Source organism: Perissodus microlepis, chromosome 3 (genome assembly GCF_051167445.1).
Source record: "Perissodus microlepis isolate ML-2025 ecotype Zambia chromosome 3, ASM5116744v1, whole genome shotgun sequence".
NCBI lineage: Eukaryota > Metazoa > Chordata > Actinopteri > Cichliformes > Cichlidae > Perissodus > Perissodus microlepis.
In genome coordinates, this window is record NC_140463.1 from 25,184,302 (window position 1) to 25,198,188 (window position 13,887).

At 43.6% G+C, this 13,887-nt stretch overlaps 1 protein-coding gene across 3 annotated transcripts in view; it reads left to right on the plus strand.

Annotated features, from left to right (window-relative positions):
- The window catches only part of LOC146390698 (actin-binding protein WASF3), a 55,722-nt gene that overhangs the window by 24,380 nt on the left and 17,455 nt on the right, over positions 1-13,887 (plus strand). For 2 of the 3 annotated variants that reach the window (XM_084923676.1, XM_084923678.1), the window contains exons 2-3: positions 6,202-6,346; positions 11,560-11,694. In XM_084923676.1, the coding sequence (XP_084779802.1) occupies positions 6,214-6,346; positions 11,560-11,694 (268 nt within the window). In that variant the 5' untranslated portion in view covers positions 6,202-6,213. Of the gene's footprint in view, positions 1-5,935; positions 6,032-6,201; positions 6,347-11,559; positions 11,695-13,887 lie in introns of all 3 variants that reach the window. The other variant, XM_084923677.1, reaches the window with a different exon arrangement.

Consider the following 13,887-nt stretch of genomic DNA (forward strand, 5'->3'; position numbering starts at 1 on the left):
CCCAATCTTATAAACAGTACATTTGCATAATGACTGAAACCAGCCCACTGAAGGAACAATGGGCTGGGCGGTCAGTTCCTTAATCTTAATTATGCCAATTCTCATGACCATCGATCAACAACCACTGATCAAAGCCCACTGATCAATGGCCATGAGTACCATTCACAGAGAGTTGGGGAATGGCTGCAATCACAGCATTGTAAGATGGTGAAAGATGTACCCTAAGGCCCCCTCCTCGATTCAGAGATGGTTTTTCCCTTTTCACGTAAATGGCCTCCTTGACTCCGTGCTCAAACCAGCGATTTCCATCAGTAATGAGGGACATCTAAAAGCTGACGTGTACCGTAAACCTGCGCATATGGATCAGTATTTAAGGTTTGACTCTCATCATCCACTGGAGCATAAACTGGGTGTCATTAGGATGCTACAACACAGAGCGAACACCATCCCCACAGACACAGCGGCCAGGGAGGCAGAAGAACTGTCACGGTCTGGCTGGCAGACCGTGGGGGGTGTAGGGAAGGAGGACCCAGGCGCGGTGCTCTGTGTGCGAACAGTGCGTTTATTTACAGTGTGTGGTACAAAACAACAATAAATCCCCGTGTTTTCCCCAGACTCCCGTGTCGTGTCCTCCTAGTGCTCTCTGCTCCCGTGTCTGCACTCCTGGTGCTCGCTGCTCTTTAGGCCTTCCACGCTCCTCCTGCGGGAAACAATAGCGGCAGCTGTCAGGACACTAAACAATGGCAGGCATGCACTTAACGACAAAACCTAAACTGGATGACTAACGTGGAGTCTCAAGCAATGATCCCGCGCCGGTGGGAGCTCCAAGACTCTCTTAAGTAGCTCCCCCGACGAGGCCTGATCAGCAGCAGGTGCGTGGCTTCGGGTGTGGCCAGTCCCCCAGCAGGGCCACACCCACCAGGCCCGAAGGCGCCTGCAAACCAGTGTTCATACACACACACACAAGCACGGAGAAAGAGCAGCAGCAACACCAAAAATACATATAATGTCACCAGTCCATGACTGCCCAGGGATCCTGGGCCGCCCAGACCCAGGACCCTGACAAGAACAGCACATCAAGAAGGCCCTGAGTAAATGTGGTTATCCCAGCTGGACTTTTGTCAAAGCTGGAAAGGCGCCTAAAGAAAGCTCCAGCCGATCCAGGAGAGAAGGTCAACCGCTGCCCAAGCGAAAACCTGTAGTGATCCGTATGTGTCAGGAGTATCGGAGCAGTTGAGACGCATTTTTTCTAAACACCGGGTCTCTGTGGTTTTTAAACCCCAAAACACGCTGCGCCAAAAATTGGTCCACCCCAAGGATCGGGTCCTCCGACACAATGACCCTACACAACAAGTCCAAAACAGCAAATCAGCCTGACGTGGTTAGTCACATGGGTAGTGGTCACATGTCTGCCAAACCTCAACAGAAAGAGCAAGACTGTATGTTGGCACATGAAAACTTGTAATTGTACACACACACATATATATATAGATAGATACATATTCACTAATACATGTACAGTAAATAAATCTTTTGTTTATTCTCTCTGTTGATGGTGTAACACGCCACACTGATGGTATTTTGCCCCACAGCTGACCTGAAGTCATTTGTGGGTTGAGGCCTTTGGGTCAAATACAGTCAGTGTGTGTGTGTCTGCGACTGTGTATCAGACACACACAGGAGCCACATATTTCATGTATGTCAACCTGTGTCAACATCTGAAGCTAGCAGACCTTCAAATGTTGCACACACACTCACGCGTGCACACTCAGCCTCACTGCAGTCTTATCCTGCACCGAACACACACTTACCAGTTTAAAAGCACACGCAGAGATTGGGGAAACTCACTCGGTGTTGGACACTGGGGAGTCAGAGGAAGAGATATTCACCATTAATGATTTATTAATGAGATGGAGAGGAGATGTAGAGCGAGAAAACAGGCAGGAATGCGGGGAAAAGTCGAGGAGGGAGGACTCCGACAGATGAGACAAATCTGAGATGAAGAGCAGCTACCGAGGCAGCAAAGGAGGATGAGGAGGAGTGCATATGTATTATTAAATACCCAGAGTGTTAGATTATTTACAACAGCTGGAGAAGGAGGAGGGGGAGGTCGATACTGGCTCACCCACGCACTGGTAGGGACGCTCGCTCGCACTCTCAAGACGAGCCGGCGGCACAATCTGAGGTGGTTTGTGTAATTGAATGTCAGAAGCTATTAGAAGGAGGAAGGGCGGGAGAGTGTGTGAGAGACATAAAGAGGACAAACCAGTCAGTTTTTATTAAAGTTGGCATGTGAGTTTCAGGCAGGACAAACAAATTAAGGAGCATGTGAACAAATACACGTTTAGTGTCTTATAAGTGTAGAAATCGATTTCAGGGTTGAGGCACCAAAGTGGGATTATCACGTACGCCGTCATCAAGATTAAGTTTGCCTCACAGACTCACAGATTCACACTTTCTGCCAGTGTTTTTGTTTACCTCCATTGTCTCGCCTTAGTACTGTTGATTGTGTCGTTGAATATATTAGAACTGTGGGAGGCAGCGCGATAACAGCAGAGCGCTGACCTGGGAAAACACACTCCTCCCACATCTACATACTGTACGGACACACACTCCGGTGTGCACACTTTGGGAAAATACACACCATACACAGATGCCATATACGCACATATGAATACACACAGACTTACACAAAACCCTGGCCCAAAAATAACAAGCGTGTCCCACATTGAGAGTTCACTGCAAATGGAGAAAAGCCAAGCAGCTTCCTCTCACGTGTTTGACTCTGTCGGGAGCTCTGTCACACTTATTTTCCAACTTTTCTTTCTGTCTTTCTTCACCGCTCTCATGACAGCCTCTTTGGAAGTGTTGGGCCAAATGAGACTGCGCTGTTAAAGCATGTTGGATCCCATTTGGTCAATAATGTGATACTCTTTGAGAAGGAACTTCAAATCTCCTAACTCACTTTTTATATTTCATTTTAAGACTCTTATGGTTCGTTGGGCCAGTTGGCTCTTTTCTGGTTGGTTGGCTGGTTGATTAATCTGTCTTCTTGTTTGAATGACTGGGCAGTTGGTTGATTGGTCTGGTTGGTCTCTTTGGTTAGTTTGTTTGTTGGTTATTTGATTGGTTGTCTGGTTGATTATTCTTTCTTCTTGTTTGTTGGCTGGTCACTTGGTTGGTTTTTTTTGTTTGACTGATCATAATAATCATTCTGTGTGTTTGTGCGGTTGGTCGGTTGGTTATTCTGGATTGTCAGTCTGTTTTTATGTTCAAGTAAATGACTGACACGTCCCATTTTCATGTTAAACATCCGCTATTCTTTTCCAAAGTTGCATAATCTGTTTACAAATTATCAGTACAGTCTAAAGGTGTGCAAAAGCTGAACAGTTATATCAAAAAACACAGTTGAACAACAGATATTGGTGTCACGGTCTTGGGTCGGTGACCCAGTGCTTTGATTTTTGTATTATTATTATGAATCTTGCTTTATGACTGCTGGTGTTTTGGTTGCTGTTTTGTAATTGTAGCTCTCCAGTTCCTCTGGGTTTGTGATTTCTAGGTCTCAGTTTTAGGCTACGTCCACATGTACGCGGGTATTTTTGAAAACTGGAAAAGCCCGTCCAAACGTACAGTTTTGAACAAATATCTCATTCCACATGTAAATGCTAAAAACGAAATGTTGGCCAATCCTGGGAAAGAGTACACAGGGTTTTGTGCACTCACAAAACTTTAAGTACTTCTGAAAAGTTTTTGTTTTTCTGGAAAGGCAGATAATTTTGTGTTACTTTTCAAGTGCCTTCATCATTTCAGATGTTATTAACTAAAGACAGTATTTTGGTTGGTGTAGACCAGCGGTCCCCAACCTTTTTTGCGCCACAGACCGGTTTATGCCCGACAATATTTTCACGGACCGGCCTTTAAGGTGTCGCGGATAAATACAACAAAATAAAACTAGTACCGGTACCGAAAAAAAGAAGATTTATTCATAACACACGTGAAAAGACCCAGGAAAACCAAGTTAACAATAAAAACGATAACAAATTAACGCTGAAAACCGATAAAAACCCTGAAAAACATACATTTCACACCTGAGCCTCAACTCTCGCGGCCCGGTACCAAACGACTCACGGACCGGTACCGGTCCAAGGCCCGGGGGTTGGGGACCGCTGGTGTAGACTCAGAACTTAGGAATGAACAAAATGCATACAAAATACATACATTTAATTTAAGAAAGTAAATTTATTCAAGACCGACGTCAGCATTTAATGTAGAAGCCATGTCCGAAGTTCACTCTGATGCCTCTGTCTTTCTAAATAGAGGGACAGTAACTGCGCATGTGTATGTAAGCGTGGAAAAACTGCAGATAGACAGTATTTTATCTCTATCTGCCACTGCAGTAATTTATCTCATGTAAACAATAATGTGGCGCACAGCGTGACGTCAAGAACGGTGCACACCTTTGACGTTGCGAGACTAAATCTCCGTTTTCCTCGCCCACACCTAAAAGCAAAAATGGAGTTTTCGAAAACACCCGTGTACGTGTGGACGTAGCCTTAGTTCTGCCCTCGTGTTTATTCTCTTGTTCCCCAGTCAGTCGTCTCTCATGTCTTTTATGTCCCTGTATTCTGCGTTCCCTCTGTTCAGTATCAAGTCCGTGTTTCTGTACCTGTTGTATGCTTCCTGTTCTATTTTGATGGTCCTGGTCTCTTGTCTAGTGTGTCTTGTCTCTATGTTCCCTCTGTTACCATGTCAGTTATGTGGTAATGTTAGCTCGTGTCTCTGAGTCCGTGTCTGTGCGTACGTATTTCCTGTCTTATTTTGATAGTCCGTGTTCTACGTTGGTGTATCTATTTTTAATAATAATAATGATAATGGATTGCATTTATATAGCGCTTTTCGGGGCCCTCAAAGCGCTGTACAATTCCACTATTCATTCACTCTCACATTCACACACTGGTGGAGGCAAGCTACAGTTGTAGCCACAGCTGCCCTGGGGCAAACTGACAGAAGCGAGGCTGCCATATCGCGCCATCGGCCCCTCTGGCCATCACCAGTAGGCGGCAGGTGAAGTGTCTTGCCCAAGGACACAACGACTGAGACTGTCAGCAGGGGCTCGAACCGACAACCTTCCGGTTACAAGACGAACTGCCAACTCTTTGCCTTCCGTCGTCTCATTATGTCTGATTTGTGCCAGCTGTCTTACTTCCTGTTCCTTCCTGGCATTAATTTATTCTTAAGAGGCTTTAAGGTTGTTCATACTGTGTGATAACTTAGTTCTTCATTAAGTGCTATATCATAACTATGTGCTATAGTGAAGCAAAAACAGAACTTTTCATATGATGATATAGCGTTACTTTCTGTTACTGTTGTCAAAGGAGCTTGCAAAGAAAAGCGTCATCCAGACGCTTTTCTTTGCAAGCTCCTTTGACTACGATGACCTGGATGACTGAGAACCTTCACAGACATATTCTGTTACTGTTACTTTCTGTTACTAACTGTAATAGACTTACACATTTTTTTAAATTACATTGACTCCCATATATCTGGGTTTTTCTCGTTTCACTCGACACAAAGACGTCTGGCTTTCTTCATTATACAGGACAGGGTCTGCAGTATATGTAGCTTTTCTTCGTGACATGCCCTGACTTCCTGTCTGTTCTCTCCTCTTTCATATTCAGCTCGTCTCTCCTTCTGTCACTCCGTCTTTCCCTCGTGGCTTCTCTGACCACGGTTGCTGCTCGTTAGCACCATTTAAAAACTTCTTTCTGGCTCATTGGGCTCTTGGCTCATTCCAGCCGCACTGACATTAAGCAGCGTGATGAGTGACTGTGCCCCGCGGCAGACATGACACCTCCGTTTCCATCAGCAATCACAGCTGAACATCAACCCATTTTTTTTCCTTAGCTTTCCTTCTTTCTTCCTTGTCTGCCAGGACGTGGCTGTGATGTTAGCTGTGTTTCCCAAAGGGGGATTAAATAAAGAGCCACAGCGTATTGGCTGATGTTAGAAGATATTCTGCAGACTACAGGTGAGCTGTTAGCTGTGTGGCTTTGGAGATGTAAACTCATTTCGAGGATGTTATGTATTTAAATGTATTTAAACATTAGTAGAAATCGAATGAACGTTTCGAGTGAAAATCGCATAACAATTTACCTTTCTCTCTCTCTCGCTCTCTCCTTGTCTCAATGTCTTCTTCAGGTATAGACCAGCATGCCGTTGGTGAAGAGGAACATTGAGCCCCGGCACTTGTGCCGTGGAGCGCTGCCAGATGGGGTGACTAGTGAGCTGGAGTGCGTCACCAACACTACACTGGCAGCCATCATCAAGCAGCTGGGCAGTCTAAGTAAGTTACTGTAGTTCAGCACAAGAACATCCTGTAACATTCACGTAATTTTCATTCCGACATTTTAGCATTAACCTGCTAGCACGAGTCTTTAGCATGATCTGATATGATGCTTGGTTCGGGGCTTTTTTTGGGGGGGGGGGGGCTTTTTATTAAAAAAACTATTTTATAACATTGTTTGCTCTTTTAAAGAAAAATGCACTGCTAACACAAGCCAGGCAGTTTTTTGGGGTTGGTCAGTAAACCCTGTTCTGTAGCCTTGGTTTATCCAGCATTCACTGAATCAGCCCTACTGAAGATAGTCAATACTCAAAGTTGCAGTCAGTCATTTTGTTGAGGTTATTTAACAGAAAAAATGTTGTACTCATAAATATCTTGAATACAGTGGTTAAGATGGAAACGCATTGTGTGTAAGTGGCTAGAGAACGGCTACAGATGTAGTATGTAGTACAGATGTAGGCGGAGAAGAGAACTGTGCTGTGGAGGCATCATGTCTGCACCTTCAACATATGAAGGTCATACCTATGTTTTATTATATGAAGGGGTCCGCTTAAACAAAGAAGCAGAAGAAAACATAAAGGAAATATAAATCACCATTGGAATCTGGATAAAACTTCTTCTTGCTCCTCACTCCAAGCCTTAGCTCTTGAATTGAAGTCATAGCTGTAACACAAAAAATATGCATAAACATGCTTATTTATTGCCAATATTGAAGCAATTACTTATTGTTAGCAGGTTAGACATATGATCCTTCCACTCTCCAAACAGCTGACAACAACAATGCTAAACAACAGCAGCTACCAGCTAATGCTATGCTAAGTTTGAGCATCCTAAAAATCATACATTTCCTCTGATAAACGGTTTGATTACATTTTTATTTTATAAGTGTCAAAGTTTAGCAAAATTAGATCCACTTCAAAGAAAGTTTAGCTGCTGGCTAACAGCGGCTAACAGCGGCTAACAGCGGCTAACAGCGGCTAACAGCAGCAAAAATAGAAGCTCTGACCAACAGAGAAGTTCAGTATATCCTCAGCAACTCACCACACTAACTCATCAGCTCATTTCACAAAGTTTTGCACATAATGACAGCTGAGCTAAACAGCGAACTGGAAGCCTACACTCACTACAGATGAACGGCAACCGCAGTCGTTTGTACAGAAGCCACCAAAGCTACGATTATTCACTTACTTACTGACATCTAGTGGTGAGACGTTGCACATTATAATTTAAAAAATTGTTTTTCACAGGCCAGTGAAAAATGAAGCGCACCCCACGATTCAGGACCTCTTAGAACCACCTTTAACAAAAAGTTCACGAGTTTTTTTCGTGACTGTAGTGAAGAGGACCTATGTTGTTTACCCTCCATCACAGTAGGTCACATGTCTGTCTCTAACACTCGTGAGCAATCAGAGCCCAGCATGTCTAGGCATTTACATGCAATCACACCTAAAATGAATTCAGAGCCATGCTCCTTAATGCAGACCACTTGAGATGTGTTGAGTGTGAATAAGGCTGTGCGTGCATATGCTGATTAGTTTGTGCGTCAGCAGTTGTTTGCTGATGAGCACAGTTGCCATAGTGATTGATGGATTGATGTGAAAGTAAGGTGAATCCAAGGGGATTTTTGTATTTTTTATCAGGTCTAATAACGTACAGGTGAGCATGTGTTCAGAATTCCTTCTGAAGCGTCGTATCCCGCAGTTTAGCGTCCTCTGTATTCTCTTTATTGGAATTTCTCACCCTGAACAGCTAAACACATTCTTCATTTGAAAGCAATGAAGTCATTCATAGCTGATGTGCTCTGTAGCAGACGAGGCATACTTCAATGGAAATGAATTGAGTGTGAGGGGGAAAAAGGCTATTTAAATTCGATTAACAGTTAGAGGATAGATTATATTCAGCGACAGCTCACTGCAAATGAGCGAGCGCTCTGCCTCTGCTCCATCTGTGACGACGTGGGCCGAGAGATGGAGACGCAGGACAAGAGAAGAGAGCGAACGAGGTGGCGAGACGCTGAAATGAGTGTGCATGTGATTCAATTTGAAGGTGACAGTGTTATTGAGGAAGGCTGCAGTTCTGCATCTTGGTAAATGCATTTAAATATTTGTGCCGCTGTCGTCACAGACGCACAAACGCTCTCAGACAGAGAGGCCCTGTTTAAATATTCAGTCCGACAGGTGCACAGCAGGAGGCGGCTGGTCCTGCTGAGGCAGACGCCGGGAGGAGGGAGGGGAGCAACCTCCATCTCTGAATTTCTCTTCTCGTACATTTCATGAACGCCTTCTTCACAGCCACCCTTCAACTTAGACAATTCTGACGAGGCTTCAGAGAACAGTAGATGGATCAGGTGAAGGTCCAGATGTGTCTCTCAGGCCCGTGTCAGGCTTAAGGACATGACATTCAGATACTGTCCATTTCCTTCTTTTGTCCAGTTTCCATGAAAACACCCTGCACAGCAAGGTTTGCCAAGTTTTCACCTATAAAGCTCTTTGGGAACCATCTTGTCTTGTCTTTCACATTTTTCATAGATTCAGCTAAAGAAATGGGAACAAATGAGGTTTTTGGGACGGGCTGCGAGTAACAAAGTGCCCAGAGATACAATTTAAAATGATCCTTTTGCTAAGTTGTCTGGTATGTGTAGACACAACACTGGTTGAGTTGTGTTGAGTTAGGTGCCTTTTTGCACTTGAATGATTCATAGGCCAGTGATAAGTGGCTTAACAAATAAACAGGACTGAATGAAGACTAGGATCATCTAATTATTTATTTATTTATTTTCTGTAGTTCGTCTTTACACAGGAAAGGACAGACAGCTGGCTACAGCTACCTAGCATGCTATAATAGAGCCTCATTTGGACAACACGCTGCTCTCTGAACACTTCCTCCAAGTAGAAATCCAATCAACTCATGCATACAGAGCTACCTTACAGTGTTACAGTAAGGCAGAGAAATGAATCGGTTAGAATAAAGCAAAGTGGAGAATATCTGATCACAGGTGAGTCCATGCACACTGTAAACCGTATGTACAGTGGTCCCTCATTTATTGCTGGAGTTACATTCTAAAAATAACCCGCGATATGTGAAATCTGCAAAATAGCCAACTAAATTTTTTTACAATCATTATAGATGTTTTAAAGCTATAAAACCCCTCATTACACACTAGAGATGGACCGGGCCGATATTACGTATCGGTATCGGTCCGATACTGACCTAAATTACTGGATCGGATATCGGAGAGAAATATAAAATGTAATCGATCCATTAAATATCAAAAAAGCACCTCACAGAACTTGCAACATGGCATAACTCGGCTTATAACCGTAGCACGTTGGAGCAGTATGTGTCACGTGATAGAGCGGCTGTGGCGTGCGAGACCTGTCGGCGGTCTGGTTGAGCATTTGGAGCCTCGCTACCAAACCGGCATTTCATCTCTGATGAAGTTATCCCAGAGAGAAGTAAAGCAAGTGTGTAAGTTCATCTCTGAATGTTTGTAAAGCATTCCAGCGTTAAGCTTAACAACCGATATATGGAGCGACTGCCTCTCTCTCTCTCTCTCCTGCTGCTACTTCAATCATGAAACTGATCAATGATCAGCTGATCGGCTTTTCTGTCGAGAGTCCGTCTCTCTTGTTTGTTTTTCGCTTACTTCGCACCAGAAAGAGGAAACCAGCGGCTGAACAACAGCAGCACGTTTAAGCTTGATAATCTGTTGTTAGAATTTATTTAATATTACTTTCTACACCAGGATCTTTTTCTACGCATCTGACGGCTGGTCACTGTGCAGGGGCGGATCTAGCAAAGTTTAGCCAGGGGGGCCGATAGGGCATTAACAGGGAAAAGGGGGCACAAAGACATACTTTTCTTTCTTATTCTCATTTAAAATGTCGAGCTTTTAATAAATAATTATCCGAATCTTACACCCAAAGTTTTAATCTGATGTAAAATGTATAGAAGTCCATTACTGTATATAGTAACTGTTAAGTCTAATATACCCTAGTAAGCTATAGTACTTTTACCTTTGGGAAGATACCATCTGTGCAGTCTGCAGTTCTGTTGAAGAAAGATGTTGAATCTATTTAATTATTCTTGAAAAATAATTTATTTCTGGGCATTTTTTTTCACACTGCATCAAATGAAAGTTGATTACATCGATTAAGCATCATGAGGTGGAGGGTGGGGGGTGGTTCCTTATTTTTTTTTTTTTGTTGGGAGTTTGCAACCCTATTAGTTAGGTTGCTTATTCTTTAAAATACCAGAATAGGGAGGATGGAGTAGGTTTAAGTTTATTAGATTGATCAGTTTTGCTGAACTATGAAATATTTTGGGTGCAGTGTGTTTTTTGCATACAGGTATAACAGAATAGCTTTAGTGTTTGTTTGTTTTTTAACTTGAGTTTGAACTTATACAAAATGCAGCAAGATATTTAAAAAAAACAGTTTTATTGATTAAAAAACACTATATCGGATTCATATCGGTATCGGCCGATATCCAAATTTATGATATCGGTATCGGACATAAAAAAGTGGTATCGTGCCATCTCTAGTACACACTTTATACACTTTTCTCAGACAGGCATGAACATTTTCACACTTTTCTCTCTTGTTTAAACAATCTCAAAGTTCAAACCTCTGTAGAAAAATAAGGCACCCATGGTTGCGTCAGCATTGTTGTGTTTGTTGGGGAGAAAACTTTCAAACATACAGTGCAGCACTTCAGAGTCACACTGCTAGCGATCGAAGATTTATGTAAAGTTGGCAGCTGAACACATTCTGTACTGTACAGGAGACACAGCACGAGATTGATTGACAGTGGTCTACAACCAATCAGGATGCAGAACACAAAAAAGCAAAATTGCACCCCCAAAAAATCTGTGAAACAGCAAGGGTGCGAAATGTGAACCGCGTTATAGCGAGGGACCACTGTATACATGTAGACCTTCTGTTATCACACTTTCTTTTGTCCTTTTTGGACGGAAACCTGAAGTAACTCTGAACATCTTTAATTGTGTCAGCTTGCTCTGCTTTTCCAGACAGTCTGACTCTCCCAGCTGATTTAATTCTCGCTGCATGTTTTATTCCTGCGGTGTGAGGCAGAGTTCAGCTGGCCAACATGGAAGTGTGAATGTAGCCTGTTAAATATCCCTGGATGAAAGATATTAAAGTGGCGAATCTGACTGTGTGTGTGTGTTTGTGTGTTTCTCTCTCTCTGTACAGGTCGTCATGCTGAGGACATTTTCGGGGAACTGTTTAACGAAGCCAACAGCTTCTACCTGAGGATGAGCAGCCTGCAGGAGAGGGTGGACCAGCTGGCTGTGAAAGTCACCCAGCTCGACTCCACTGTGGAGGAAGGTGTGTGTGTGAGGATGTGTGTTTTTATCCTCTTTGTGTGTGTGTGTTTGCAGCACTATAGATTATTAATTGTGCTGTTAGAGAGCACTGACTGTTTCTATGAGTGTACAAGTGTTTATGTGAACTGCTATTATGACTAGCGTGGGTGTGTGTGTGTTTGTGTGTGCAGCATTTTAATGGCTGTGCTGATGATTTATTGATGAGGGGTCTCTACGCTCTTATATTATGCCCTGTGTGGGCTCCTGGTTGTCTTTGTGGGTGTTTGAGTGTGCGTTTGAGGTCCTGTGAGTGAGTGAAGGTGTGGCTGAGTCTCACCTCAGAGTAGCCGTTAGGACTCGACTTTTGGAGCTCGTGTTAATCCTCGGCTCAGGGTTGGTCGGGATAAACGGGCTCGGCGAGGTGTCTGTGAGTCCTCGCAAAGGTAGAAGGCCATCTGCTTGGTGCGTGTCAACAAGCTGTTTCGCTTTCTTTGTGTCTGTCTGCCTCACGTTTGTGTTGGAGTAAACACTCTGAGATAAACACATCTCTGCAAAGCTTTTAACCTATGTGTGTGTGTGTGTGTGTGTGTGTGTGTGTGTGTGTGTGTGTGTGTGTGTGTGTGTGTGTGTGTGTGTGTGTGTCCGGCACTATGGATTATTAATTGTGTTGTTAGAGAGCACCGACTATTTCTATGAGTGTACAAGTGTTTATTTGAGCTGCTATTATGACTAATATGTGTGTGTGTGTGTGTGTGTGTGTGTGTGTGTGTGTGTGTGTGTGTGTGTGTGTGTGTGTGTGTGTGTGTCTGTGTGTGTGTGTGTGTGTGTGTGTGTAGGCCTATCAATTACTGCATTAAGAGAATTGACCTTCAGAGACAGACTGAAGCTTAATGATGGAGATAAAGATCCTGACTCACACTGTGCAAACAGCAAACACACACACACACACACACACACACACACACACACACACACACACACACACACACACACATGGGGAGTTCTGTGTGTATGTTCTTTTTTAAAATCTTTGATCTCTCTCAGACGTTTATTTATCCTCCTGTGCCTCTAACCTTTTTTGTCTCATCTTTTCTTCCTCCATCCTCTCATGTCGGCCTCTCTGTTCCTTTTGATTTGGCTCCATTTTCTCTCCTTTTTATCCTTTTCCTGCCTTTCCTGTTCTCTCCTCCTCATCACTCTCTGAGAAGCCCTCATCCCCCTTTCTTTTCTTCTGTTTTCCTTGTTTTCTTTCCCCACCGTGTCTCCCTGCTATCCTAGACTCCTGTTCTTCCCCTAATGCCCTCTCCTCTCCTCTGGTTCCAGTTTCCTGTTTCTTTGTTTCTCTTCCTCCTCCCCTCAGTCTTTCCCCACCTTACTCCTCCCTTTTCCTCTTTCCATCGCCTGTGCTCGTTCTCCTCTTCCTCCCGTTTGTCTGGATATATATTTTTCGTCTGTAGCTCTTTACGTCTCTCTCTGTCTGTGCTGATACTGCCGAGTCATTCTGCAGCACGCCGGCCTCAGACAGCGTCAGAGAGAGCAGCACAGACGAGGATAAAAAGGAAAAGCTCAGCAGTCTTCTGTCTTATCCTTCCCTCCCCTTATCTCGCCTCCTCCTCCTCCACACTTTTCCACCTTCTCTCTCTCGTCTCTTTCTGTCTCTTTTTACCTCTTCCTCCTCCACACAAATCATTTCTCATTCCTTTCTTTCCTTCGTTTCCTTTTCCACACATTCACTCAAATTTCTTTTCTGTCTCATCATGTCCCACTACTCATTTTTCCACCTCCGTTCTGATTCCTCACTTCCTCTTCATCATTGCTTCTTTTGTGCACCACCCTTTTTTCTTCTGTACATGAAGAAAGGAAAGGAGGAGAGAAGAGATGGAAGGAGGAAGGAAAGAAGGATTGCGAGAAGGAAGTGAGGAAGAAATGAAAGCAAAGAGAAAGCAAAGAAAGATGATCTAAGGTCAAAAAGGAATGAAGGGAGGTAGGAAATAAGGAAGGATGGAAGAAAACAAAAAAAAGGGGGAAGGAAGAAGAATGATGGATGGATGAAATGAAGGTGGAAGAGAGGAACAAAGAAAAAAGGGAGGGAGGAACAACAGTTAACAAGGAAAGAAGGAACAAGAGACAATATGATTGTTTTTCTATCGCACACATAAAGGATGGAAGGAAATAAGGAAGGAAGGTAGGGAAGGAAGACAGAAAGACAGAGGGA